General features: G+C 42.5%; 2 protein-coding genes across 8 annotated transcripts; one reads left to right on the plus strand and one right to left on the minus strand.

The window, feature by feature from the left end:
- Window positions 1-247: 247 nt before the first annotated feature.
- Window positions 248-6,681, minus strand: tmem30b (transmembrane protein 30B). Its single transcript, XM_036150982.1, has 9 exons — window positions 6,508-6,681; window positions 6,420-6,429; window positions 5,817-6,025; window positions 5,043-5,150; window positions 4,469-4,576; window positions 3,504-3,594; window positions 3,273-3,413; window positions 2,999-3,205; window positions 248-901 (listed from the first exon to the last, which is right to left on the minus strand). Exons 1-9 carry the CDS (start codon window positions 6,664-6,666, stop codon window positions 723-725), a joined length of 1,212 nt encoding a protein of 403 aa, XP_036006875.1. The 5' UTR covers window positions 6,667-6,681; the 3' UTR covers window positions 248-722.
- A 739-nt stretch (window positions 6,682-7,420) lies between these two features.
- Window positions 7,421-26,078, plus strand: kdm1a (lysine (K)-specific demethylase 1a). 7 transcript variants are annotated; one of them, XM_036151174.1, is made up of 22 exons: window positions 7,475-7,546; window positions 8,225-8,261; window positions 9,809-10,102; window positions 11,656-11,824; window positions 11,941-12,074; window positions 12,165-12,243; window positions 12,333-12,425; window positions 12,852-12,958; window positions 14,013-14,094; window positions 15,013-15,107; window positions 16,377-16,394; window positions 17,982-18,124; window positions 18,400-18,490; window positions 18,578-18,712; window positions 21,002-21,075; window positions 21,261-21,372; window positions 21,465-21,597; window positions 21,677-21,864; window positions 23,156-23,270; window positions 23,381-23,508; window positions 24,105-24,251; window positions 25,307-26,078. In XM_036151174.1, the coding sequence occupies exons 2-22, from the start codon at window positions 8,232-8,234 to the stop codon at window positions 25,505-25,507; spliced, it is 2,568 nt and encodes an 855-aa protein (XP_036007067.1). In that variant the 5' UTR covers window positions 7,475-7,546; window positions 8,225-8,231; the 3' UTR covers window positions 25,508-26,078. The 7 variants fall into 7 exon arrangements, with proteins under 7 accessions (XP_021174798.2, XP_036007067.1, XP_036007066.1 ...); XM_021319123.2 differs by lacking the exon at window positions 8,225-8,261 and having other exon boundaries at window positions 7,421-7,546; XM_036151173.1 differs by lacking the exon at window positions 7,475-7,546 and having other exon boundaries at window positions 8,248-8,276; window positions 11,659-11,824.
- The last annotated feature ends 419 nt before the right edge of the window (window positions 26,079-26,497 follow it).

The following is a 26,497-nucleotide window of genomic DNA, read 5'->3' on the forward strand; positions in this document are numbered from 1 at the left end:
CAATAATTTAATTTTGCTGACTTAGATTCATGACACAGATTTCTGAATCCAGTCTAATCAGTTAATCTCTCTCCTTTGATCACTAGGAGCACATTAAATGTGTTTTATTCTTGTACTGTCAACCAATCACAGCTGTTAAAGACAGCGTCACACCTGGCACCAGGCTCAACCACACCTCCTCCTTTCTGGCGTCTCTTTACTCCGAGTTGCTGAGCATAAGGGCAAGAATTACACAAACGAGCAAAAATAAGATCTTGATGTTTTATTCAATAAATACCAAGATGAACCATTTCAACAGTAAAAGTTAGAAACAAAAAGGCTTTGAAACTGACCAATAGAAAACATGACAAGAGTACCCTGCAGACCATATCCCTGAGTTAAAAGTAAATATTTACAATTTATACAACATTTGCATGAAAGCTATTTATCAAATGTAACTACCTGATTAGTGTTAAATAGCTTTACATATATGGCTTTAAGATCATTGACCTTACAGGAGGAAGCACCTCACACTCTGAAGAGGAAAAAAAGGCAGAGATAAAACATTTTAAACTGTACTAGCACTATATTAAAACTAAAAAAAATCCTAACTTCATCATAGTGACTTCAGCTCTCAGGTCATTCCGACTCTTCGTCTGAAGCCAGAGCTGTTGCCAACTGAGGTTGCTCAACCACAAGAACATGTTTCCATGTTTCCTTTGGCGTTTATTTTCTTTAGATGCTCAGTCTTCTTCGGGGAATTTGAATTTAGCATAGACGATGAGCATCACAATGGACATGACGATGCACAGGGAACCAACGACGAGGTAGGCAATGCCCAGGAAATCATTCTTTCCTCCCATCCAGGAAACGTTGCTGAGCACCACCTTCTTTCTGCCGTTGAAGGTCAGGACCGGGTAGTCTTAGGGGAAGAAGTTAAGGATATCCACTAGGGCTGAACGATTTTGGAAAATAATCTAATTGCGATTTTATTTCTTAATATTGTGATTTAATGTGATTTTTTTCCCAGTTTAATTTATCATGTCTTTTTAAACATATACAAACAATAAATCAATTTGTATCCTCGCTGTGCAGATTAGTTGCTAAAAGACCCACAGCATCTAAACTCAGAGCAGAAATTATTGCGTTCTGCCTACAATATATTTCAACCAAAATTGCAATTTTGACTTTTCTCTGCGTTAACCACAAGCAACAAAAATGGCCTCTAAATAAAGACGTTTGTAAACAAGGACTATTTAAAACAAGAACTTTTAATGTTTCTATTAATCAGAATATTATTCAAGAGAACAGCTTTTAATTGATTTGGACATCAATTCTTGTTGAACATAAAGTCCAACCAACAAGCAAGTCTATGTATTAAACTGATTGACCTGTACTTAATGCTATGTATGATTATATAAACTCTAAAACAAGTAATAAAATTAGATTATCTCACTGCTGCAACTGTCTTCCCTTCCATGTGGAGGCAAACCCACTTTAAACATTTTACCAACACCTAATGGACGTGTCTAATTCCCTGATTGTTACATAGCCAAAAATTGCAGATTCTGCGATTTGGAAATTGCGTTTTTTAAAATCGTGATTATATTGAAAATGCGATTAATTGTTCAGCCCTAATATCCACAAAGTTTAGACTTCTCCATCTGTATAGAAAACATTTTGAAGCCAGAAGACATAAAAATCCCCAATGTATGAATCAAAGAAAGCTAATTTTGTCTGAGCAGAATAATAAAAAAATGGATCAGTGTGGCGGTGATAGCCAGCCTTGTGAACCATCCTCATGGCTCTTTTCTGCGGCGTGCAGAGTGACGTCCTTTAGGCGTTAGCCCCGACTTTCACACAGCAGCTCAGGTCTGGTGAAAATCACTAAACAGTAAAGAATGTGTAGTGATTTATAATTCAGAAAATGCTTTGTTTTACGAAGAATTATGATGCTTCTCCATAGTTTAGTCTGAACACATTTAATGTGAGGTTTCCAGCAGATTTATTTACTATTGCCACCTTTACTCCATCTATTATGACTTGCATAATTTTACTTTATAATTTCCAAATAACATGAACTTATTGTTCATCCAAATTAACTGATATACACAAACAAACATTTGTGAGTTTCACTTTTGAAGTAAATTCCCCTCCCATTGAAACTTATTTTAACAGGGATGAGTCTGTACAGTTTCTGTATTTTGACTTCTCTGTTACCTTACGCTTACTTTTTATGGCTAAGGACATATTATGAGAAACAAATGTCTAGTTTTAGTGATTTGGCTTCAGCAGGGCTAAAAACAAGGATTGATAACGTGCCTCATAACCAGACGTTTAGAAAGCCGAATATCTCCAAAACAATGTTTTAAAAAATAATATCTTACACGACTGTTAGGACAGCTTATCCTCCGCACGGATAAGCAGGTGTAGACTATTATTGGATGGATGAATGAATGTTACAAGTCCAGACAAAAATAAAAAGAAGCTTTAAAAAAAAAAAACAATGATGTGCAGCCTTTAAAATACATGGTGCTATAAATATTAGACAACTTCCGGCCACCAACAGATTTGCAGTTTAAGATAAATATCTGCCCAGACGGGTCGCCTGAATCCAAAACGTTTATCAAGATAATTCATGGCGGAAAGGGTTCAGCTTCCCAAGGCAGTGAGAAGCTCCTTTGCATGGCTCCCGGCATGGCAAGCATCATTTGCCTAGCTTGTTTACTCTATTAAGAACATTTCCCTTTTTTGTGTTCACCTCAAGGAACTCCTGCGTCACTTTAAAGCACAACTTTAAAGCACAACCTCGCCTAACCAGTAAAACAAGTTGATAGCATGCAGTCTGTGATGTTCACGACAGAAACTTTGAGGTCTCACTATAAACTCATCCTCTGACCCTGCTAGCAGTGTAAAAAAGATAAAGTCCATCCAAATTTATGAGTGAAAATTGTTAAAAATCCATATGAAAATATCCAACAACCCTCCCAGAAGCCATTAGACATATGAAAAAGGATACTGTAGGTAATTTCCAGAGAGTAGTTTCCAGCTGGTAGACCATCATGATATTCATCAGCTGTTATTCGCCGATACAGCTTCCTGAAATCTGGCAGAGCGGCCCTCCTCATCCACACCAGGAAGTCTTGATTGATGAAGCCGTTGTTATACTCATCGGTGGTGTCCAGCTCATAAACAGGTTTGGGCCAATTTATGGGCTTAACGGTGTCTGAAAATAAACGCCGTTTAATGTTTAGACCTACAGAGAAGACGAGCCGGTCTTTGGTCAGTGCTACCTTTGAAGGCGTCTTTCAGCGGCGTCACGTCGGGATTCCTGTGTTTGACGTTGTAGTCTGTCCACCAAGCGATGCCTTTCCCATCGAGGGGCACCTCCTTTTTCCCGCTGTTGTTGGTCTTCACATAGAGCTTAAAGGTGTCTTTCAAAAGAGCAGAAAAAGGCAGAAAAACTGAGGCAGCCAAAATACGTCAAACAGCATTTGTTGCAGGGAATATTTAATAAAACATACCATTGAAGATGCTGTTTGCCAACGCCCCACAAGGCACGATTGACCTATTGTTGCCGTCATAGTCAAACGGCGCGCAGTCGCTAGTGGGAGTCTTTCAGGAGACACAATTTTAAAAGAGCTGTTCAATTTGATTTCTAAACGAAACTGTTCTTGATTGGTTTACCTTGTGCACATCTTTATACAACTGACTAAAACTATTTGTTGTAAAAAATACAAATGTGGCGTTCATGGAAGAGAGACATTGTCTAGAGCACAGGTGTCAAACTCAAGGCCCGCGGGCCAAATCCGGCCTGTCAAGGTAAGTTATCCGGCCCTCAAGAGCCAAAAAAAAAAAGCATATCATGTCATAAAGTAGAGGCATATATCCTTTTAAAGTGTATAAAGTGGCTAAAACTGTGCCTCCTGTAAGTGTAACTCACCACAATATCAACTTTTTTTGCAGATAAACTGTATAAACTGGGCCTAAGGGTGCTACTTTTATGTTATTGTGCATTTTTTATACTTCTATCTGAACTGGAATGAAATTATGAAATGAAAAGTATCATCTATACACGTGCAACCGGTCCTTTTCATGACGCCAAAGTGGCCCTATATAGAAATGAGTTTGACACCTCTGGTCTAGAGAAACGTATAATAATTTCTGTTCTGTAGGGGTGAGTGCGAGCATCCAACACGCCATCTGCAGTGGAAAACTACGTAGCCATGGTAAAACATGGTGGTGGCAGCATCATGCTGGTGGGATGCCTTTCTTCAGCACGAACAGTGAAGCTGGCCAAAGTTTATGATAAGAAGGATGGCGCTAAATAAAGGAGAATCCTGGAGGAAAAACCCGTTAAACTGGTTTAACATACAGCCAGAGCTACGATGGAGTGGTTTACATCATGTGACAATAGATTAAAAAAAAGGTATTGTATTTCTCTATCATGAATAATACATTTAAAAAAAAAAAAGGTGTATCAGTTTACTTTAATGGCATCCAAGTCTCCAAACAGCTGTGTGTCGTCTTTAGACACGCCATATCTTCTCTGGTTCTGAAAGTAGTTGGTTAGGCCGTAGTAGAAGAAGACAGGCCCCTGTGAGGAAGAGAAAAATGCAAAAAAACAAACAAAAAAAACATGAAACAAACTGTTTCAGATTATGGAAAGAGTAAAGTTAAACTTCACTTAAGAAATATTACCTTCAAAGAAATCTGGATAGTTAATGTTAATTTTATTAAGGAGATATTGTGTAGGGTTCTTGTTAGCTAGTTCTTTGATATAGATCTATCTGGAGTAGCAAAATTTTATGTTAATTATGTTTATTTATTTATGTTACTCTTTAATGATAAAAGGTGTTAATTGTAAATATGTATTACATTTTGTGTAAATGTCTTGTATGTATAGTGTGTAATGTGATGTAATACATTGTATTGTCACGTGGAAGACTGAAGGACCCCAGGAAGAATAGCTTTTAGCTGATGCTGAAGCTAATGAGGATCCTAATAAAACAAACAAACAAACAAAACATTCATAGCTTGCAAAAGCAGGGCTTGTGTCCAACCTTAAACAGAGTGCTGAGGGAGAACTCCATGGTGCACACACAGTTTTTAGTACTCTGACGACCGCATTCATAGCAGGGATTGGCTGTGTCGGCTCCAGTGTAGTCCAGCTGTTTGGGGGGGGGGATAAAGTCAAGACTTGCAGAGATTCTTACAAATCAGGTGTCAGAAAGCAGAGAGGGGTTGCTACTGATCAGAATTAAAAAAAAAGATTATTTTGTTTCCATTTTAGCACTGAAAACAGGTTGTTTCTGCAGGCTGGTAGAAGCAATGGATGCGTTAGATCATGGGTCTGCAACCTGCGGCTCTAGAGCTGCAAGTGACTCTTTGGACCTTCCACACTGGCCCTTAATAACTCTGGCTAAAGAATATAAAGTACCAAGAGTTTTATAGAAAAAAAAATGTAACAAGTTGAGGCTTTAGTTGTTTTTTATGGATTAAGTGGCATAAAATTTCCACAGCAGAATTACAAAAAAGAAGCAGCAACTATTCTTTTGATCTATTTTTCTTGTCAATAGAAGACAACATATCCATCCTTTTTTTCTGAGGATGGATATGTGGTCTTCATTTTAAAACCTAAAAATATAAATAGTGATCCTTTAAAACTGACAATATAATTTCACTAATAGATTTAAAAAAATTAGAAGTTGCCTTTTCCCAAAAGATCATGTAATATTTGTGGCTCTAAACACATTTTATTTAGCCAGGCTGAAGGCATACATGGCTCTCTGGATTGGAAAGGTAGCAGACCCCTGTGTTAGATGGCCCCGTCTTACCTCCAGAACCTGGATGTTCTGTGAAGTAATGAAGAGACCAACTCCAACGCCGATGAAGGCAAGCCCAATGAGGACAAACCCTGGAATAACAATGCCTGCGGAGAGAATGGGCTGCCATGCTGGAAGCCTCTGCTGGGTGAAGGCAGTGTTGTCGGGCCGGTCGGATGACTCCTTCTGCTCCTGCTTCACCATCGCCAAGATTCTGTAGGCTTGATTTTCTTTAAGATAAAAAAAGAAGTGGGGTCCTGAATTATAGTTTAAGGTATACTTTAATTTAAGTGGTTATAGACTTTCACCAGCCTGAAGGGGAACAACATAGGAAACGGCCTAGTTTATGTGATTTAGATGGATAAACTGTTGAACATAGTACTTCCTGGTTTATTAATTTTATTATTGGAATTAAATTTCATAGCTACTCATCTACTACTGACCCACATAACAGGTAAACTGTTTCATTTGACTCTTACAGTAATTCAGCGCAGAGCAACACCTAGATTAGTTAAAACATGCCACTAATGTACTTCTCAGTCCCAATAGTCACCCATTTTAAAGAAAAATATGCGCTTGAGTCAGAATATATCGAAATTAAAAGGTAATACTTACTCGCAGTCGCCTGAAAAAGGAAGAAACAAAGAAGTCAACAAGACGCCGAGATCTTTTCCTGGGTGGAAGGAGCGGCGTAGCAGCTCACCTTTACCTGTCCTCCCTTCCTGCTTTGCCCATTAGGGGCAGGGCAGACACCGCATTGGCTCAGGAGAAACCATACGTTGCTCCATCCGCCATATTGTGAGTGGCAACTTCCTCCTTCCAGGCCCGTGTACAGGAAGTGTTTTCCAAATGAATGAAACATTCCATGTCAGGTTCTGCTAATCTTCAAAAGCGTTTTCATCACAATGTGATGTGTCTGCTTTATCAACAATACCGGCATGTTAGAGAGGGCTGCACAGTGGCAGGGTTGCCTCGACTGGGTTCAAACCCCGGCCTTTGCATGCTCTCTCTGTGTATGACTTGGTTCTCTCTGGTTACTCTGGCTTCCTCCCAAAGTCCAAGGGTAGTAACAGGTTAATTGGTCTCTCAAAATCGCCCTTAGGTGTGAGTGTCTGTGCATTGTTTTATTCCTTTATATCTAGATAAAAGAGCATAGATCGGGTGGATGCAGGTGGATGAATAAGTGGCACATTAAATCAATGAAGTAACTGTTCATTGGGTAATTAGTTCATTAAAAAGGTAGCAGCGTTATTACTGCGGTATCAGCTTCATGTTTGTGACATTCTCCCATCTCATGTGAAACATAAGATCTTCTTGGTGTTAATATCTGACATAACCCAAACCGAACTTGTGCAGTTTGCCACAGTTCCTTTAAAAAAAAGCCCCTCATAACATGGCGGCGACGTTGACGTACGTTCTCGGTGCTCACACGCAGCGCCCGCTCGGTACCAGACCGCCGTCAGTTTCAGCGGGGCTCAGACTGAGGAAAACGATCCTAACAAAATTGTCAGTTTAGATCAGATGTTGAAATTAGTGAAAAATAAACGTTAGAAGCAGGTTAGAGCTGGAAGCTGGAAAATCGACCCGTTAAACCCCGCCCTTCTTTTGAAAGACAGCTCCCGCAGCCAATCATAGCCGAGTGTCGTTGCATAACGTTTGGTCTTCCACCAATCACAGAAGAGTTCTTTGAGGAAACCCGCAACTGTGCCGTCTTTGTGTTGATATTTTCGGAGGACTAAGAGGTAATTATTGTATTTTTATTTTCTCAGTAATATTATTCAATATTGACTTTAAAGTGTAAATAATTACGCCTTTTAATTAGCAGGGAGTTTTTTTAAAATGTGGATCGGTTGCTATGCAAACCCTGCGCACCTGCTAGCTAGGTTTCATTGTTAGCCTAAGCTAACGCAGCATGGTACTCTTTGGTCTGTTCAACGGGTTGCATTTAAAATGAGAGATTAAATATCTCGGGAATTCGTTGTACAGCTCATTGTCGTTTCTATTCTATAAACTGTAAGTAATGTGTGGTAATAGTATTTAGTAACAAAGCTATTGCGTGAGCTAACATTGTTCACACTTTGCAGCTAGCTTTTTCTTTGCTAGCTTACGTGCGTCCATTGGGTCAAAATAACAAATAAAACCAGGACGTGTCAAAAGGTTTTATACCGATGATGATTAATGTCAGACGCCGATCAAACTCCAATATTGAAAGAAAGGCTAAGAAGCAGATCTTTGAAAGCTTTCTTGAGCAGGTCGTCTCATAAACAGACGTTTAGCCAAATGATGCAACTCACTGACGTTTCGGCTGTTGTTTTTTCCCTGTTAGCTTGTCTTGAATGAAGTGTCTTTTAAAAGGCAAACGGTTTTGTTCAGTTCGTTCTGTCTGTAACCATATTTCTGGTTCTGTCTTCGTCCCCTAGTGTTTGAATGGATATTACCAGGTGTTCGGAGAAATGGGTAAAACAAGACAAGGTCCCTGTACCTTGGAGCTTTCATGTCATAAAACCATCACACCCATGCACCCTGCACATCGTTTCTGTCAAGTCTGCTCGTTTTTTAGGCGGCGTATTACTCAACCCTACATTATTTTATGTGGTTCCTAAAGCGAATTTACAAGTTTTAAACGGTAGAGAGACATTTGATTTGAGTTGACATTGTTACTTTGTTCACAACTGACTATATACTGCTGCTGGTTGAAAATGTTGGGTTTTAATATCTCACCTGTCCCATGTCTGATCAAACTCTGACTTTATGCATTACTCATACTTGCCCTTAAACTCTGTTCACAGCTGTAGAAATATCCATTGAAACAGATGCAAGCTCTAAAAAACGTTAAAAAAGAGTTAAACTTTAAGATATTATGTATAAATCTGATTTTGCTAGATGAACCAAAAAGGGTTGTAGTATTATAGTAATATATTTATTGTAAAGTGCCTTGATGTGACACGTGTCGCAAACTGGTGCTGTATAAACAAACTGAATCACTATGTTTTGTATATTTGGACCAGGAAAGCTGTTGGATAAATTTGACAGACCCAGAATGCCTTGCAAAACTGTACTCTTAAATAAGATACAATTTTATCACATTTATAATATTTTCTGACACTACAATTCAGTCGTGCAGATTAATAAGGTGAATGAAAAGGATACATAACTTTAAAACGTTTTAACAACTAAAAAAACAACATATGAATGCATTTGGATTCAGTTCCGGCGCCGTCGGCAGTCAGCTCATGAATAAATTAGTCTGCCTGTGTGTGATTTAAAATGTAAATAAATACAACTGTACGGGGAAGGACTCAGAGCTTTGTTATTGAATATTGGACAACAAACTGCATCACTGAAGACCCAGGGAACCCAGCAGACGGGTCAGGGAGGAAGTTCTGGTCCAGTTTACAGCAGGATCAGGTTCTACAACAACATCCCAGAGTTCTGATCATCACCTGGAGAGAGGATGGACCACCTGCAGACCTACCAGGACATGGACGTCCACCTGATTTCATAGGCTGGGCCATGTTACTGTGGAGAAATTTGTTTCAGTAATTCTCCGGTTTAGAGTACATACAAAAAAGCAACAGACAACAAAAAAAAAAGATATAAAAGTTTGTGTCAGAGTCCGAGGGCTGTGATATCTAACCTGTTGAGGCTGCAGGAGACCTGAGAGACGGGGGTGGAGGTTCACCTTCCAGCAGGAAAACCAGGCTGAACATGCAGCCTGAGCTATAATGGATGGTTTAGATCAGGACCCCCCCCCCCCCATACACACACACACACTTATGTTATTTAGATGCCACATGGTGCAATGTACTTTTTTGTTCTTCACCTGCAAATCACAATTTGCCATTTTCATTTTGAAATCTTTTTATTTTGCTGTTTTAAAACATTTCAGTTTGTACCATTTCACTCAATATTTTTGATGTTTTTTTTTTCTGCAAGTTACCTTTGCATCGTTCATGTTGTGTTTGCATTAATGAGAATTTAATTTATTCGTGTTTCCTGTCCAGGAGAGGCCTCCAACATCTTCCATAATGCTGTCTAGCAAGAAATCGGATGCGGGCTCCTCTTCCTCCTCCTCCTCTTCGTCTGGGGGAGCAGCGGCAGGCGAAAGGCCGCTGGGTCCTGATGTCCAGATCGGTCCATCGGCCTCGGCTGCTGGACCGATGGAACCAAAGAAGAAGGAGAGGTCCTCGCCTAGCGGGGAACCTGGAGGTCCCCCGTTCCCCCACCAGTCAGGTTCTGCAGGGGCCGAAGCCGACGCGGCTGAAGTCCGTAGAACAAGTCGACGGAAGCGAGCAAAAGTAAATATTTTAGGGTTCTGGAGTTTTGGGATTGAGCTAGTCTATAGTTATTTGTTCGTGCTAATAGATGCAGGTTAGTTTATTTGGATTTTATTGGAAGTTAATGACAATATTTAGTGAATGTCCTTTTGGACGAGTGGCCGGGTTCTACAGACTACTGCTAACGACGCAGACCGTTAACCCAGATGTGCTGAAGCAGACGCACATCTAAACGTCGCAGGACACCGCCGCTGTTGGCAGGAGTTCAGGATGCCCAATTTGGGACCCCAGCTCTGGCTGAGGGAAGGTTTCAGATGCATTTCATCTTTAATGTTAGGGCTGGCTATCATCTACGAGGAGCCGATTCGATACGATTCCCAATACGTAGCTCAGCTTGATTTTGATTTGATATCCAATATTGATATTTATTACTTTCAAATTAATGCTCAGAGTCATTCAGTCAACAAAACCAGCCAAATATTATATTTATGTTTGATTTATTGAACACTGATATATTAAAAGGAAAATAAAGTGCATTTGGTTCAATGCATTAAACGTATCACAGGAACCAAAAATGTGCCAAACGTCTGATTTTAGGGACAAAGGTGCTTCTAAAATCCTGTCAGCCGTTCCGTAAATTCGTCTCACTTGCTCACTTTGAACAGTAATGGTTGTAATAACGCCCCCTAGGGGTTGGTACGTATATATCGATATTGAAAGCCAGAACATCGATATTAAATCGTTTTTAAAAACATCAATATTAATCTTTGTATCAGTTTTTATGCACAGCCCTATTTAATGTGGTGAAGTCGGCCTTTACTGTCATCTCATACAACTGCATTACAAATTACTGTTCCCTTATTGCACTAAAATTAAGAAAAAGATAAAAAGGGAAAATGATGGAAAATAGATAATTATTGAATAACAATGATAAATCGATAAGGATCCACTATTCCACTATATTTTTTGTGTTGTACAGACAGTGCATGTCCATGTGTGTATTTTTGTGTAACGCATAAATAAATGAATGTCATATTGGTCATGATCTCGGGGGGAGCAACGTTCTTGTTTAATAATCTAACGTCCCGAGGATAAAAGGGGTTCTTTAGTCTGGTGGTGAGCGCCTCCATCACTCTGCGGGGTGGGACGGGTCCCTGAGCGGGGGGGCGGCGGGTTTCTGGGCCGTGTTTATAACCCTCTGCAGGACACGAGTAGCGCCTCAGTGGTACGGTGGAAGGTCACCAGCATCCTGCAGCCGAGGACAACCAACCATGACGGCTCCACCGCCGTGCTGCGGTCTGGTGATGGTGCTCTATAGGTCACAGTCAGTATTTCTCTTCCCCAAACAGCTCCACCTTTTCATGCCATGTCAGATTTCTGGCTGATTTTTATTTATTTTTTTCTGTCTCTCCACATTAACATTAAATTATCGTAAAAATTAGAAACTGTCAGAGTTATGAGGGGATTTTTTTAATGCTGGGTCTGATTTTAGCTGTTTTCAGGAGAGCGAGCAAACGGAGGGGCGGACCTCTGGAATGCCGGTTTTAATGGTGCTTTTATTGTGCCTACTGTTGCAGGTGGAGTACCGCGAGATGGACGAAAGCCTGGCCAACCTGTCCGAGGACGAATACTACTCCGAGGAGGAGAGGAACGCCAAGGCGGAGAAGGAGAGGAAGCAGGTCATCCCTCCTCCGCCGCCGCCTCCCGAGGAGGAGAACGACAGCGAACCCGAGGAACCGTCCGGTGAGCCTGCCGCCGGAGGCATGACCCGTTTTTCCTCCCGTTAGAGCTGAGAACTCGTTTATCGTGCTTATTATTAGCACTGAGGTGAAAATCAGCGTGAGATGTTTTCCTTTTAGGCCTGGAAGGAGCTGCTTTCCAGAGTCGCCTTCCTCACGACAGAATGACGTCCCAGGAAGCCGCCTGCTTCCCCGACATCATCAGCGGTCCCCAGCAGACGCAGAAGGTCTTCCTGTACATCCGCAACCGCACCGTAAGTCACATCAAGCCTCCTTTCCGTTTCCTCAAACAAATAAAGCGCTTTCAGGCTCAGGCATCCCTTCCTCCTGTCCGTCTCGTTCAGATCCAGCTGTGGTTGGACAACCCGAAGATCCAGCTCACCTTTGAGGCCACCGTACAGCAGCTGGAAGCTCCGTACAACAGTGAGGCATAAAACTACTTTTGTTTTAATTCCTTATTTATTTATGAGAATAAGAGATCCTATTTGATGTTCTCCTCTTTTTCTTTACAGGCGACACAGTGCTGGTTCACAGGGTGCACAGTTATTTAGAAAGGCACGGCCTCATAAACTTCGGCATTTACAAGAGAGTCAAGCCTTTACCCAGTGAGTCCGTTTCACCTGCTTTCTCTCACTTTTGTCTCGTATATTTACCAAAAAGTTCAGTCAGAGCTATGAATTTAACAAGCGCGGCCTTCATACAGCTTCACACAGTCTAAACTGCTGAATGTGTGACAGTTTATTAAACTAATCTCAACCCAAACCATAGAAATTCAGCTTTTAATTTCCGTGCATGTAATTAGCTGATCAGTAGCATAATTATTGGCTAACGATCACTTTAAACCAAATATAACTGCAGCTTCTTGTTAATATGTCGCCTCCATCTACACCCACTGGTCAGACTTGGGCTAATCACTTCTAATGACATTTTAGACCATGTTGCTGTTTTCATCGGTTTGTGACTAAATATGGCCGACACGCAAACCGATGCAGAGTCTGAGCAAACCTCTGTTGTTTTTTTTTTTTTTGCAGCAAAGAAGACAGGGAAGGTGATAATCATCGGTGGAGGTGTGTCCGGTCTGGCTGCAGCCAGGCAGCTGCAGAGTTTTGGGATGGATGTAACGGTCCTGGAGGCCCGGGTAGGTGGGGCTGAACTCGCCTCAGATAAAACACACGTCTTATTATCGATGTTACGGTTGGATTAGATTAAACTCTAAGGTAGAGAGCAGCGACAGTAGTTTAGCAGCTAACCAGCAGTGTGGGCTATATGAGGCGTGTTTTTATGGGAAATAATTCCAATTAGTAATGTCTGAAAACCCAGAAAACTGTCAGGATTGTTATTTTAGCTGTTTTCTTCTTCGTTGGTTTCCTCAGAGCATCAATAATTGTGAAAAATATAATTTAATATCGTTACCGTGTGCAGTTCAGTCACAAAAATGACATTTCTTTATGTACCTTGTCCTGATGAAACATATTTCAATTGTTGTTTTAATATATGTTACGTTATTAAATGTGTTTTTTAAGGACAGTATTTGTATTTATGGAGCTATAATTGACCTCAATGCCACACGGTTTACATAAAAAGAAGCTGGTATTATTCTTTGATCGGCACTTTTATCGTTATCACAATAGTACCGCGGTATATGGTGATAAAATTTATATTTATATGGTGATAAAAGTCTATATCGCCCACCCCCAAACTGAGGTACAGGTGAGACCACATACAGGTGAGTGAGCAAAATACAACGATTGAGATACTATGAACATAAACAGCTGGATTTAAGTAGAGAATAAACAGAAACTGCAACATAATTTATAATAAAGGAAAACAGGCGGATGATAAATGAGATTATATAAAAACAGATGCTGAGCGTAAATGTGAGGTAACTATTCTTATGTTTTATTATTAAGACCGGCATTAAAGTCCCTGCATGGGCTAGTTAAGGTGTTTTTATTTGTTAAAACTATTTGTTGATTATCTAATGTTGTTGTTTCCACTTTTGTACTTTAAGGGTTTATCTTTTATGATGTTAGAGGCTATAAATATTTGTTTAGGTTTTTTTTTCTCCTCAGATTATTCTCCTCTGAATGTTTTATTCTCTTAATTGGACCGCCGCTCTCATATTTGCGTGTCTTTAACCCACGCGTAGCTCCTAGTGGTTTAAACGTGTCTCTCTCCCCGTTTGCACCCAGGACCGCGTGGGAGGAAGAGTGGCGACGTTTAGGAAGGGCAACTATGTAGCAGACCTGGGAGCCATGGTGGTGACAGGACTGGGTGAGGATCAGCGGGTCCTGTGACTCAAAGATGGAAATGATTCGTTTTTGTTTATATAGTCAGACGTCAAATTATCCGTGTTGCTGATCTTAGCAAAAAGACAGAATTGATTTACAAATAAGCTCTTTGTAGTTGTATAAGACGTGGGACCATAGACATTAAAAATGTAGACGCCTCGTTAGGCGGGGTCTGCCTATGCTGCAGATGAGTCAGAGCGTCCGCCATGTTGAATGGGGCAAATCTGCTGTTAGACTCAGTCACTTATAAAGTATCAGAGGGACTTTAATCTCAGAATATACTTTATATTCTTAATGTTTTAATTTTTGCAATATTACGAGTTTATTTCGTATCCCTTTGGCTTCATTCTCCTGACTTTATTCTTGTAAAGAATAAAAAGAATTATAAGAATCTAACCTGGCCCTATTACTCCAGGACTAAGATAGTTCTGCAAACTGTGACTATTCTGGAAATGTTCCCCCTTAATTGTCATAATATGACATTTTTCTCATAATATTACCACTTTTGTCTTTTTTACTTTAATATCCTATGACTTTTTTCTTATATTAGTACTTTTATCTCTTTAATACTCCCCCAAAAAAGCTAATCTGGCTGCCAATCTCTATCAATTAATCTCTATAAAAAAATTTGTACAAGTGTATATATAAGCTCCATCTATATCTCTCTATCTGAATACTTAAAACATTTACACAGGGAATATAGAGGTTCACTACTTTCTGCCACATACAATATGGCGGTGGCGTTGACGCGCCAACCTGCTCCCAATGAGGCGTCTACGTATTTATGTATTTATGCGTGGGACAACATGGCGCTGCTGCAGTTACACGCTCCTCCAGCGGAGGGCGATGTCTGCAAGCGCATGGTGTGTGGCAGTGAGCTTCATGTGTTTGGTCTGTGCAGGAGGGAATCCCATGGCTGTGGTCAGTAAGCAGGTGAACATGGAGCTGGCCAAGATCAAGCAGAAGTGTCCTCTCTATGAAGCCAATGGCCAGGCTGTGAGTACGACGCCGCTGCCAGAACCCCCGCCGTCCTCCGCACCTTCCCCGCACGTTCTCCGCTTATTATTATCAGGATATCTTTAAAAAGCGGGGTCGTTTTTCTGTGATTCAGCTCAAACAGCGAAGCTAAAGGTTCTCTCCACACGCTGCTTGCTGCTCGAGTCGGATGGTTCTGGCTTACAGGTGATGGAGGAGGAAATGTGCGACGGGGCCGCGGCTCTGCTGACAGGAAGTCATTGACTCTGGTGTGATAACAGCCAGAATCTCTCTGTAGTCCTGCCCAACCCAGCCGGTGATTAAAGCGGGTGTTGGTACTGCTGGCAGCGTGAGATGGTGCCAAGTCCTGCTGCTTAAAGGTCGTCAGAGGAGGCAGTTCTTCCTTCCACTCAACTTTCCAGCACATCGCTTGTGTCGATGACTGCAGCCTTCCTCTGGCGACCATAAGAGATCATTTTCCTAATTTAATGTTTAGTTTTCATCAGCTGTAAGCCATAATCATGAAGATTATCAGAAACTTGACGTGAACCACTGTGTCTAATTATTGAAAAATTAATTAATTTAACTCTTGATATAAACTTTTCAACAATTTAGAATGGACGTGTAAAATTTCCTGTTTATTTTTTGCTTTGATCAGGAAAAGACCAGCTTGTTGTGTTCATACTGATCCGCCTAACTAACCAATCACAGCGCTGCCTCCTATTTATGACCTCATCCGGCGTTTCCATTTCCTCCCTTCACAGTTTATCGTTAGATTATTATTATTTTTTATACATTTGCTGTTTTTAAGCTCTGTGCGCATTTCTAAAGAGCCTCACAGTAATCTGCACTAAACTTTAGTCTCACTGAGGCGCAAAAGTACGAGTCTCCGCTTAATTTGGATCATGCATACGTTTACCAGCTCTGTGAACAATCTGTGTTAATGTCCGTGGTAAAATAATATAGAATATTTAGTAATTTATGGATTTTGTGATTGTTGATTGGTCTTAGTGAAGAATGGAGTGTTTTGGCATTTCTCTGTTTGTGCCAACCCGCTTGGTTCTGGTGGGGTTCTGGTTTCCCACAAAACGCAGCAACTGTTGGACGTATTTAGCTTCTCACCGCCTCGCGTCATTAGAAGCGTTCCAGATGGTTGAAATGTTCATGTTTTAACTTTTGTGCAAACTGCTTTCAGGTTAAAGTTGTTCACTCAACATGTTTTCTTCTCTCTCTCTCTCTCTTTCTCCCCCCCCCCCCTCTCTCAATCCTTACCATGTTGATCTGCTAAAGGGGGAACGGTGCACAAGTGTATGTATATATCTTTTTACCTCGTCTATTTCTAACTTTGAGCTGTTTAATAGTTAACGATTTAGCCCCGCCCACTTTGTTCTTCACCTCATGTAACCATTTCACGTCCATGTTGGACCAGAACCAAGCAGAAACACTAACCACAGGAATCTCCACACAGTTACGCTGTACAAAGTGAAACTTGTTTTAACTTGTTTTTAGTCCAGCGAGGTTTAAAGCCCACAAAGATTCACTGGTAGAATCAGCTGTGTGGATTCATGCTGTCTGGAGTCACTAACATAGCATCAAGCTCTGTCTGCATGTTGATAAGAGCATGAAATGCTGAGAATAATCAATGTTTGGAGATTCTCATTAGTACAGAGCCTTGGAAAAGTATCAGTTATCTTCTGTTTTTGTCAAACAAATGTTGATTTCAGATCAGAAATAACCCGAGTAAATCTAAAGTAAGGGTTTCAGATCATGAGCTAGCCAAACAAACCGGGCCCAGTGGGGAGAACGGTTTGCTCTCCTTGATTGTGATTGATCACGTCTTTCTGGACCCGCCTCATTACTGACCCGTGGAGTCGGTAAACGACCAAAACAGAACCAGTCCGACATTATGGAGGAGGATAAAACATCTCAAAGACAAAGCAGCCAGAGTGGATGTAAACGGACTGAGAGAACCTAGAACCAGTAAACCAGGGTCAGCTTTGCTGCTTTAGGACCCGGACCACAGGTTCTGCTCTCCACCAGAATATCCTGAATATCAACGGTTTGTGGCTTTAAGCTCAAACTCACATGGCTCAGTCAAAGTCTGGCCCTAAATCCAAGAGATGCTGCTCCTGTTTGCTGAAACTCCTCCACATGTTGCCAATTATCACAAAAACCCAGTGACAGTTTATCTTCTCAGGGAGGAACAACCAGTTATCTTAAAGCAGCACCGCGTACGCTTATCAGTTTAATTTAAGCTATAATAAATTATTTTTCAGGGCAGTATGCAGGACGTGGAGCGTAGCGGAGCTCCGTGCGGGCTGACCGTCTCAAAAACTCGCCTTGAGGGGGTGGGATCCGACGCTGAATGGGTCATGTGACCTAGAGCAGCGCTCAGCAAAAAAAGAAAACGATATGATGACATATTTTCGTAGGATTTGACCTGGAGGAGTGAATTTAAGCTTTTCTTTACCAGCACCTTCATGACTTTCCAGTCTGCTGGTCCAAACTCCTGAGAAACAGGGAAGCTGTTCAATTTAGCGGCAGTGCAGTGCTGCCAGTGGCCACTAGGGGCGCTAGACCTGGAAGTTATAGGTCTAGCGCCCCTAGTGGCTAAAAGGTACATAGCGCTGCTGTAAATTATAATTACTCTTCTTTTTTTACACTGGACCAGGTCAGTTTGGAGAGCTTTTTACATTTAATCACTCTTTAATAAATGCATTTAATAACTATTAAATTTTATCTATTTATCTACGTCTGATATCAACATTTGTTTGATTTAAAAACCTTTGCAGTTCATAAACAGATGATTCCTACATCCAAAGTCGGCATAATTTATGTCATGTTGGGCGTCGCAGCCACGTTGTCCTCGCTGTTGACTCAGCGTATTTTCTTCAGGTCCCAAAAGAGAAAGATGAGATGGTGGAGCAGGAGTTCAACCGGCTGCTTGAGGCTACCTCCTACCTCAGCCATCAGCTGGACTTCAACTTCCTCAACAACAAGCCTGTTTCTCTGGGACAGGCCCTGGAGGTGGTCATTCAGTAAGTCCGTCAAACACGGAGGCTTCCGCTTAGTGACTCTGGGTGAGCTGCAGAGAGCCACAGCTCAGGTGGAAGAATATGACAACAGGGCAGCTATTAGTTGATAGAAGCATGGAAAGAAAAACACGGCTGTCCTCAGAGGAGGCGTAGCAAAGCCGTAGTTTGAAGGATTTTATCGCTCCACACTTTTCAGATGTTTATTTGTTCTTCTTCTTGACAATTCTGCGCTTCTTTTGTGTTTTATCACAAGAAAACATTTCCGACCGTGTCTGCAGGCTGCAGGAGAAACACGTGAAAGACGAGCAGATCGAGCACTGGAAGAAGATCGTGAAGACTCAGGAAGAACTCCGAGATCTCCTGAACAAGGTGACGGGAGGTCGGCGCGCCTCGCCGGAGCGTCGCTGTGAGGACGGCAGTCTGACTTTACCACCATGTGTCCCCCCCCCCCCGCAGATGGTGTCCACTAAGGAGCGGGTGAAGGAGCTCCATCAGCAGTATAAGGAGGCGAGCGAAGTGAAGCCGCCCAGAGACATCACCGCCGAGTTCCTGGTGAAGAGCAAGCACCGCGACCTGACGGCGCTCTGCAAGGTAAGGAGACCGGGCTCAGGGATGCACAGCCTGCTGCAGCATCTGCTCTGAATCCCCCTCCCCCTCCCCCGCTTGTTTCTGCTCCAGTTTAAGGGAAGGCTGCTTGTGGTTGACGGGTCAGACCTGCAGCAGGGCAGCATTAGTCGGTGTAGCTGAGCTATAATGGGGGTAAAACTTGGAAATTAAACTGCGGGTAATTTATAAACCACCAGATCAGGATATATGCCTCTGAGAACGTAACGCTGCTCTGCCTTAGTAAACCAGACGAGCTGAGATTGAAGTGGTTTTAACTAGGGCTGAACAATTAATCGCATTTTCAATATAATCGCGATTTAAAAAAAAAACGCAATTTCCAAATCGCAGAGTCTGCAATTTTTGGCTATGTAACAATTAGTGAATTAGACACGTTCATTAGGTGTTGGTAAAATGTTTAAAGTGGGTTTGCCTCCACATGGAAGGGAAGACAGTTGCAGCAGTGAGATAATCTAATTTTATTACTTGTTTTAGAGTTTATATAATCATACATAGCATTAAGTACAGGTCAATCAGTTTAATACATAGACTTGCTTGTTGGTTGCACTTTATGTTCAACAAGGATTGATGTCCAAATCAACTAAAAGCTGTTCTCTTGAATAATATTCTGATTAATAGAAACATTAAAAGTTCTTGTTTTAAATAGTCCTTGTTTACAAACATCTTTATTTAGAGGCCATTTTTGTTGCAGAGAAAAGTCAAAATTGCAATTTTGGTTGAAATATATTGTAGAAAGAATGCAATAATTTCTGCTCTGAGTTTAGATGCTGCGGGTCTTTTAGCAACTAATCTGCACAGCGAGGAAACAAATTGATTTGTTGTTTTTATATGTTTAAAAAGACATGATAGATTAAACTGGAAAAAAAAATGCATTAAATCGCAATATTAAGAAAAAAAATCGCAATTAGATTGTTTTCCAAAATCGTTTAGCCCTAATTTTAACTCCTGCTTGAATGTGTTATTAGCCGTTGTTTTTATTTCTGCTGTGATAAATCCCCTCCGCCGTCGCTGCGTCGGTTTAAACACAGCAGCCGCTCCACGGGCCGCCGGCCTTTATGGCTGCAGATGTTTTTACGGATGGAGCGTTTCCCCCGTCTGCGTGGACACGCCGTGGATTTATCACCGCAGCCTTTTTGTTTGGGCGTCTCGTGGGCTTCCTCCCACACGCAGCTCCCTGCTTTCTGCGTCGGCAGCTGACGGCGGCCATGTTTGGACCCTCGTTCCAGTTTGTTTCCCTGCGGGGAACCGGGGAACAGGTTGAGTCAGCCGTTTCTGTCCCAGATGTTTGTCTTTTCTGCAGGACCTGAAACTGGGTGTGGACTCACCGCACAGCCTCGCCCAGTCACAGGCACGGCTCGTCGCTTTAATCCTGAATCACTGGAGCCACATTAGTTCTCATGTCTTATAAACACATTTTGTCACGTTTTCGACTGTAAAACGTTTCATGTGGCCGACCAACAGTGATTCAGGGGTTTCTGATTCTTTTATGGATAAAAATGTTGCTGCTGAATGAAATCCAGAGCAGAACGAAGAAGCCAAATGGAAACTAAAAATAAGGAACATGTTCCTGAAATGAGTGAATTTGTCTTTGATTTCACCATGAAAGATGATTTTTGTACTTAAAACAGGAACAACTGGTGTCCATCATCTTATTTCTAGTGCCGTATATCTAATTATTTTATTCTAAGGGTAAAAATACTCATTCCATTGGCAGATAATCTTAATTACCTGCTCAAACCAAGGACAAATAAACTAATTTCAAGAAACTTTTACTTATTTATAGTTCCGTTTTTGCAGTGTTAAATGGACGGTTTAGTTCAGGGGTCTCTAAAAATGACACAGAGCCAACTCGTGTGTTAAAGTATAGATTTAATGAAAAATTAAGGTTTTAGATCTAATATTTTCTCAGCTCTGTTTGAACCAATCATTTTTTTTGTTCTGTTTAATTTCATTTCCTACATCTTCTTCATTTTCTACAAACAAAGACGATGCGTCCTTTTGGCCAAACTTAAATGTTTTTTTCTTTATTTTAAAACCTAAAAATGTATATATATATATATTTTTAAATGGTGGTTCATAAATGACGACAAATTTTCACAAGTCGATATTTATCAGAAATGTTAAGAGGTGGGGTAACATTAGCAGCTCTAAACGAGTTTAATTATGTGACCAGGCGGGACAAATAACTCTTTGGGCTGTAAAGGTTAGTTACACACACACCTGCAGCTCACCTGTCTCGTGTGTTTTCTCTGCCAGGAGTACGACGAGTTGGCCGAGATGCAGGTGAAGCTGGAGGAGAAGCTCCAGGAGCTGGAGGCCAACCCACCCAGGTGACTCACCTGTCTGTGACCGTTAGTGCTGATGCTTTCCTGTCGGCCATGTTTCTGTTTTAGCGTGTAACGTGTAGAACGAGGCGTGACTGAAGCTTCCAGCAGTTCTGCTGGCGCTGACCGGTCCAGTGTGAGTCTCTCCGTCGCTCTTCATCGTGTCTTCCTCTCTCTCTGCTCCCCCACAGCGACGTCTACCTGTCCTCCAGGGATCGGCAGATCCTGGACTGGCACTTCGCCAACCTGGAGTTCGCCAACGCCACGCCCCTCTCCACGCTGTCCCTGAAGCACTGGGATCAGGTAGCTACACGCCGCCGGCCCAGTCGGCGCCGCCGCCGCCGGCCCGCTTCTCTCTGCCTGACCGTGCCTCTGCTCTGTGGCGCCCCCCGCAGGACGACGACTTCGAGTTCACCGGCAGCCACCTGACCGTGCGCAACGGCTACTCCTGCGTTCCCGTGGCGCTGGCCGAGGGTTTGGACATCAAGCTGAACACGGCGGTGCGGCAGGTCCGCTACACGGCGTCCGGTAGGTGCAGCTTCCCCGGTGATGATGGGGGGGGGGGGGAGGTGGAGCGTTCTAAGGTTGGTGTGGTCTCCCGCCGCAGGCTGCGAGGTGATCGCCGTCAACACGCGCTCCACCACGCAGACCTACATCTACAAGTGTGACGCGGTGCTCTGCACGCTGCCGCTGGGCGTGCTGAAGCAGCAGCCCCCCGCCGTGCAGTTCGTGCCCCCGCTGCCGGAGTGGAAGACGTCGGCCATACAGAGGATGGGCTTTGGGAACCTCAACAAGGTTGGAGCCGATCAGAACTTCTTTACATAGAGATGGAACATGAAAATATGTCTACTTTGGGCCTTTTTCTGGTTGGATGTAGAGTTTTATGTTCTGGTTCTTCATGTTCTGCACCTAAAACATATTCAGCCAGGTGGAAGGACCCCGTCTGTGGCTGAGGCCCTACAGCTCATGGTGGAGGAGAAACGATGGTTCTTCCCCACCATCGTTTTTCTGAATGGAGAATCAGAACGATGGTGGTGAGCAGCTGGTTTTCACCTCAGCAGCTCATAAAGTTCAGATCTTTAACGCCGTCTTCTGACACTGAAACAGTTTCCAGCAGTGAATTTAACTTCCTTGTCGGCAAATAGTTTAGCAGCCGTGCTGCAGCAAGCTGACAGGCAGTGCACAGCAGCAGGCTTTCTTATGTTTATGTGAGTGATGTGACAGAGGGCCTCAGATGGGAACGAGTCCCAAACCAGAACCGAGGCGCAGTGGTTTGGGTCCAGGAGGGTAGATACAGGGCAGGGGGGTCCAAACCGTGGCCCGGGGGCCGTCTGTGGCCCCTGGGCTGATTTTATGGGGCCCTCCAACTGGCCGGGCAGCACCTGTGGCTTTTTGCAGATGGAAACTTTTATTTTTAATTACTGTAAATGTATTATAGACAAGTGAAGATCGTACGACTGAATGTTCAGTACAACACCAAACATTTGTCTCTTAATAAGAAGACTTTTTAGATTCACTTTAGTTTCATAGTAAATAGAACGACTTTTACTCCAACGCAGACTTTGGTGCATTAAAATCTGACTGGAATTAATTTATTAAAATCGGCCAAATGCAGTTTAATATATTTTCAAAAAATTATGTTTTGTTGGGTTGGTTAGAAAAAAAATCAATCTTCTTGATTGTTATTTATTTTTAATAATTTTTTGCTTTCAATTTAACAATTTTGGCCCAATAGCCGAATAGTTTGGACACATAGGTAACTTAAAGAAGCACTGAGTTAGTTTTGGTCTGAGGTTTAGCTAAAAATGGTCTAAACGTCTTACATCCTGCTGTTTTCCTGCGTGGTCTGCCCCCCCGCCCGTTGGGCAGAGCGTGCAGGTTTATCCGGATCAGAGCCGTATCTGCTGCCCGTCTCCATCCTCTGCAGCAGGATCTCCAAACGCCGCTGCAGCGCACAGAATGCTGCATTATTATGCAATCAGAGCTGCTGGTGCCCTCCCTCCCCACTAGGGGGAGCCCTTCTGTCCTCTGATGTCAGGTAACGCTGGTGGGGGTGTCTGCTGACTGTGTCCCTGTGCGTTGGAAGGTGGTGCTGTGCTTCGACCGCGTCTTCTGGGATCCCAGCGTCAACCTGTTCGGTCACGTCGGCTCCACCACCGCGAGCCGGGGCGAGCTCTTCCTCTTCTGGAATCTCTATAAAGGTGAGATGAGATCACAGCGTGCCGCCATGTTCCAGAGACGTCGTCTGGTGAAGTTCTGGTTCTCTATAAACATAAATAAACGCCCCCCCCCCCACCGCTCCCCTCTGCAGCTCCCATCCTGCTCGCTCTGATGGCCGGAGAGGCCGCCGGCATCATGGAGAACATCAGCGACGACGTCATCGTCGGACGCTGCCTGGCAATCCTCAAAGGAATATTTGGAAGCAGCGCCGTGCCGCAGGTAACCGGACCGCCTTTATTTAAAGCAGAGGCCTGCAGCCTTCAGTCTGAATTAAAGTCACCTGGCCTGTTAAAAAACAGACAACTTCTAATTTATGATAAAGATCTACTGTGATGTCATCGTTAAAGAAACACCCTTTATGTCTATTTTGAGGTCTAAAAAAAAATGAGGATGGACGGGATGTTATTTGTGGATAATGATGTAAAAAAATAAATAAATCATAGTTTGCAACATAATGAAAAAATATTGATTTAAAATGAAATATTACTGGCACTTTCAGCATCATTCTGTTGTGAAAATTAAAAGCGATTATTCTAAAACGTGCATTTATTATCATTATTGCATTTAAATACCATAATAAACATATAATTTATAGCCAAAGTTAGTAAAAGCTGCTGTAGAAGGTCCATAGAGTCCTGATATAAACCGTGTCAGTCCTGCCTTAGATGTTACTTCCAGCTCCGCCTTAAAAGACGTACCTCTGGTGACCCCCCCCCCCCCCCCCCCCCGCCCCCCCTGAATGAACCGGGGCTCTCAGGGGTCCAGCCATTCATCCTGGAACCGCTTTAAACTCACGTTCTCTGTTTTCATGGCAGCCAAAGGAGACGGTGGTGACCCGGTGGCGTGCCGACCCCTGGGCGAGGGGCTCCTACTCCTATGTGGCGGCGGGTTCTTCGGGTAACGACTACGACCTGATGGCCCAGCCCATCACCCCCGGCCCGGCCATCCCTGGAGCCTCACAGGTGAGGAGAGTCGAGCCCGGGTCCCTGCTGGGGCCCCATGGCCGGGCTTCAGCGCAGACCACTGTGAACAAAGCATATTTTCTTTACCCCACAGAACAACTTCTACAGCTAAACCCAAAGTTTCATCTATTTTGTTAAGGTTTTAACATCCGTGTGTTTTTAGAACGGCCTAGTCAAAGTCCAGAGCTAAACCTGCTTGAGAATCTGTAGGAAGACTTAAACAATGGTTGCAGACACCATGCAGGGACTCCCCACCGACCGGTGGGATGATTAAACAAAGCGTATCAGTGTGTTAGAATCACTGAGCTATATTATACACTGGAGTGCTAATCACCGTCTGTTTGAACGAGTCGCTTTGAAGCCACCAGCCGCCATATTGGTACTCCCTATTTCCCCCCAGTAACTAGGGAATATGTGCGCTACAGCATCGAATAACGAGGATTTTCTCATGTTCAGGGGGGCTTAAGACTTTTTTTAAATGCCAAATGCCATATAGTTTTATGTCATGTTCTAAAACTATTAAGTAATGAGAAAGTCATGTGCTGAAATATTTTGCATTTTATTTATTTAAATATACATACATAACATAAATATATAAATAACAATATACAAAAACATATATATATATATATATATATATATATATATATATATATATATATATATATATATATATATATATATATATATATATATATAACGTGTAAAATATTTCAGCACCTAATTTCCTTGTAGTTGATAGTGTTAGTACATCCACTGACTGTAGAATTACCTGTGAAACGTTTTCACTCAGCCAGAAAACTGCTTGTTTTTTACATTCTGGGAGAGTCGGGAGTAGCAAGATGGCGGCCAGTGACTTCAGTTTTTTGGCAAAATCAGCACCCCAGTGTATTATATAGCTCAGTGGTTAGAGTGGCCTAGTCAAAGTCTGGAGCTAAATGCAAATGAAAGTTTGTGGAAAGACTGGAAGGCTGAGCTGCAGGAAGCGTCAGATAAACGCACCGAACAGGAAAGTCTTTCTTCTTCACGGGTTTTTCGCTGTCCTCTCTCCTCAGCCCGTCCCCCGGCTCTTCTTCGCTGGAGAGCACACCATCAGAAACTACCCGGCCACGGTCCACGGCGCGCTGCTCAGCGGTCTGCGCGAGGCGGGCCGCATCGCCGACCAGTTCCTGGGCGCCATGTACACGCTGCCGAGGCAGGCCACGCCCACCGCCGCCACCAACCCGCAGCAAGCGCAGCCGGCCGCCGCCGTCTGAGGCCCTGGACCCCAGAGAGAAATCACCCGACAGCTGGACTTCCTGTTTCATTCGGAGGACTTCCTGTTTCATTCGGTGGCCAGATTTTGATCTGGATAAAAATCTGTTTTTATGTGAAAGCTGAGCTGGACCTCTGGTACCACAACGCTTCAGTTTGAGCCCAAACGTCTGCAGAATGAGCGGCGGTGACTCTGCTCAGGAATAATCTAGAACGTGTGGTGGAACCCTGAAGAAGCCGCTTTACTGTAGAGTCATGAAAAATAGACGACAGCAGCACAACGGGATATTTTTTGTTGCCTTTTTTAACCTTTTAAGAAGGTTTCTTTCTTTGTCGTCTCGTCACTAAAACATAAAACCTCGAATCCAGACGTGAGGAGCGGTCTCACCTGTTACACTAGTGGTTGTCGTGTTCTGACCCGGTATCCCTTCGGTTCTGTACTGTAGCGTCGACGTTTGTACCCAGAGCTGAAAAACGTGCTTCTTCTCGTTGTTTTCTTGTAAAGAATCTGATTTTGCTGTTGAGACTTTTTAAATCTTGTTTGTTTTTGTTAATAAAAGACCAACGTTGAGGCTTTTTTGGGTTTTTCCTGCAGATGAAACAGAACCTAAATTTAATTTTTTTTTATTTCAGACACAAGTATACAATAAATGACGATATATGTGTCCCTGTAACATAAATAAATAGTCTGAAAAAGATGAAAGAAATAAAGATGGCTACCTTTTATAAAACATACCTAAATATGATTTTAGGCAAAAATTATTCTACAATAACATTTTGGAAAATGGTAATAACAGCCAATATCTTACTGCTATTAATTACATTCACATGATTCATAATGTTTAATAATACATTTTATTTTTCTAGACACTCAAGGTCACTTTACAGACAATAAAAATACAAATATAAGGTGCAGAGAAATATAAACAGTTATGAAGAGGGACAAGAACAGTGTAGTTTGATGTAGTTTAGTGTGTTTAATCACATTATTG

Source organism: Fundulus heteroclitus, chromosome 19, assembly GCF_011125445.2.
Source record: "Fundulus heteroclitus isolate FHET01 chromosome 19, MU-UCD_Fhet_4.1, whole genome shotgun sequence".
In the NCBI taxonomy this organism is placed as follows: Eukaryota; Metazoa; Chordata; class Actinopteri; order Cyprinodontiformes; family Fundulidae; genus Fundulus; species Fundulus heteroclitus.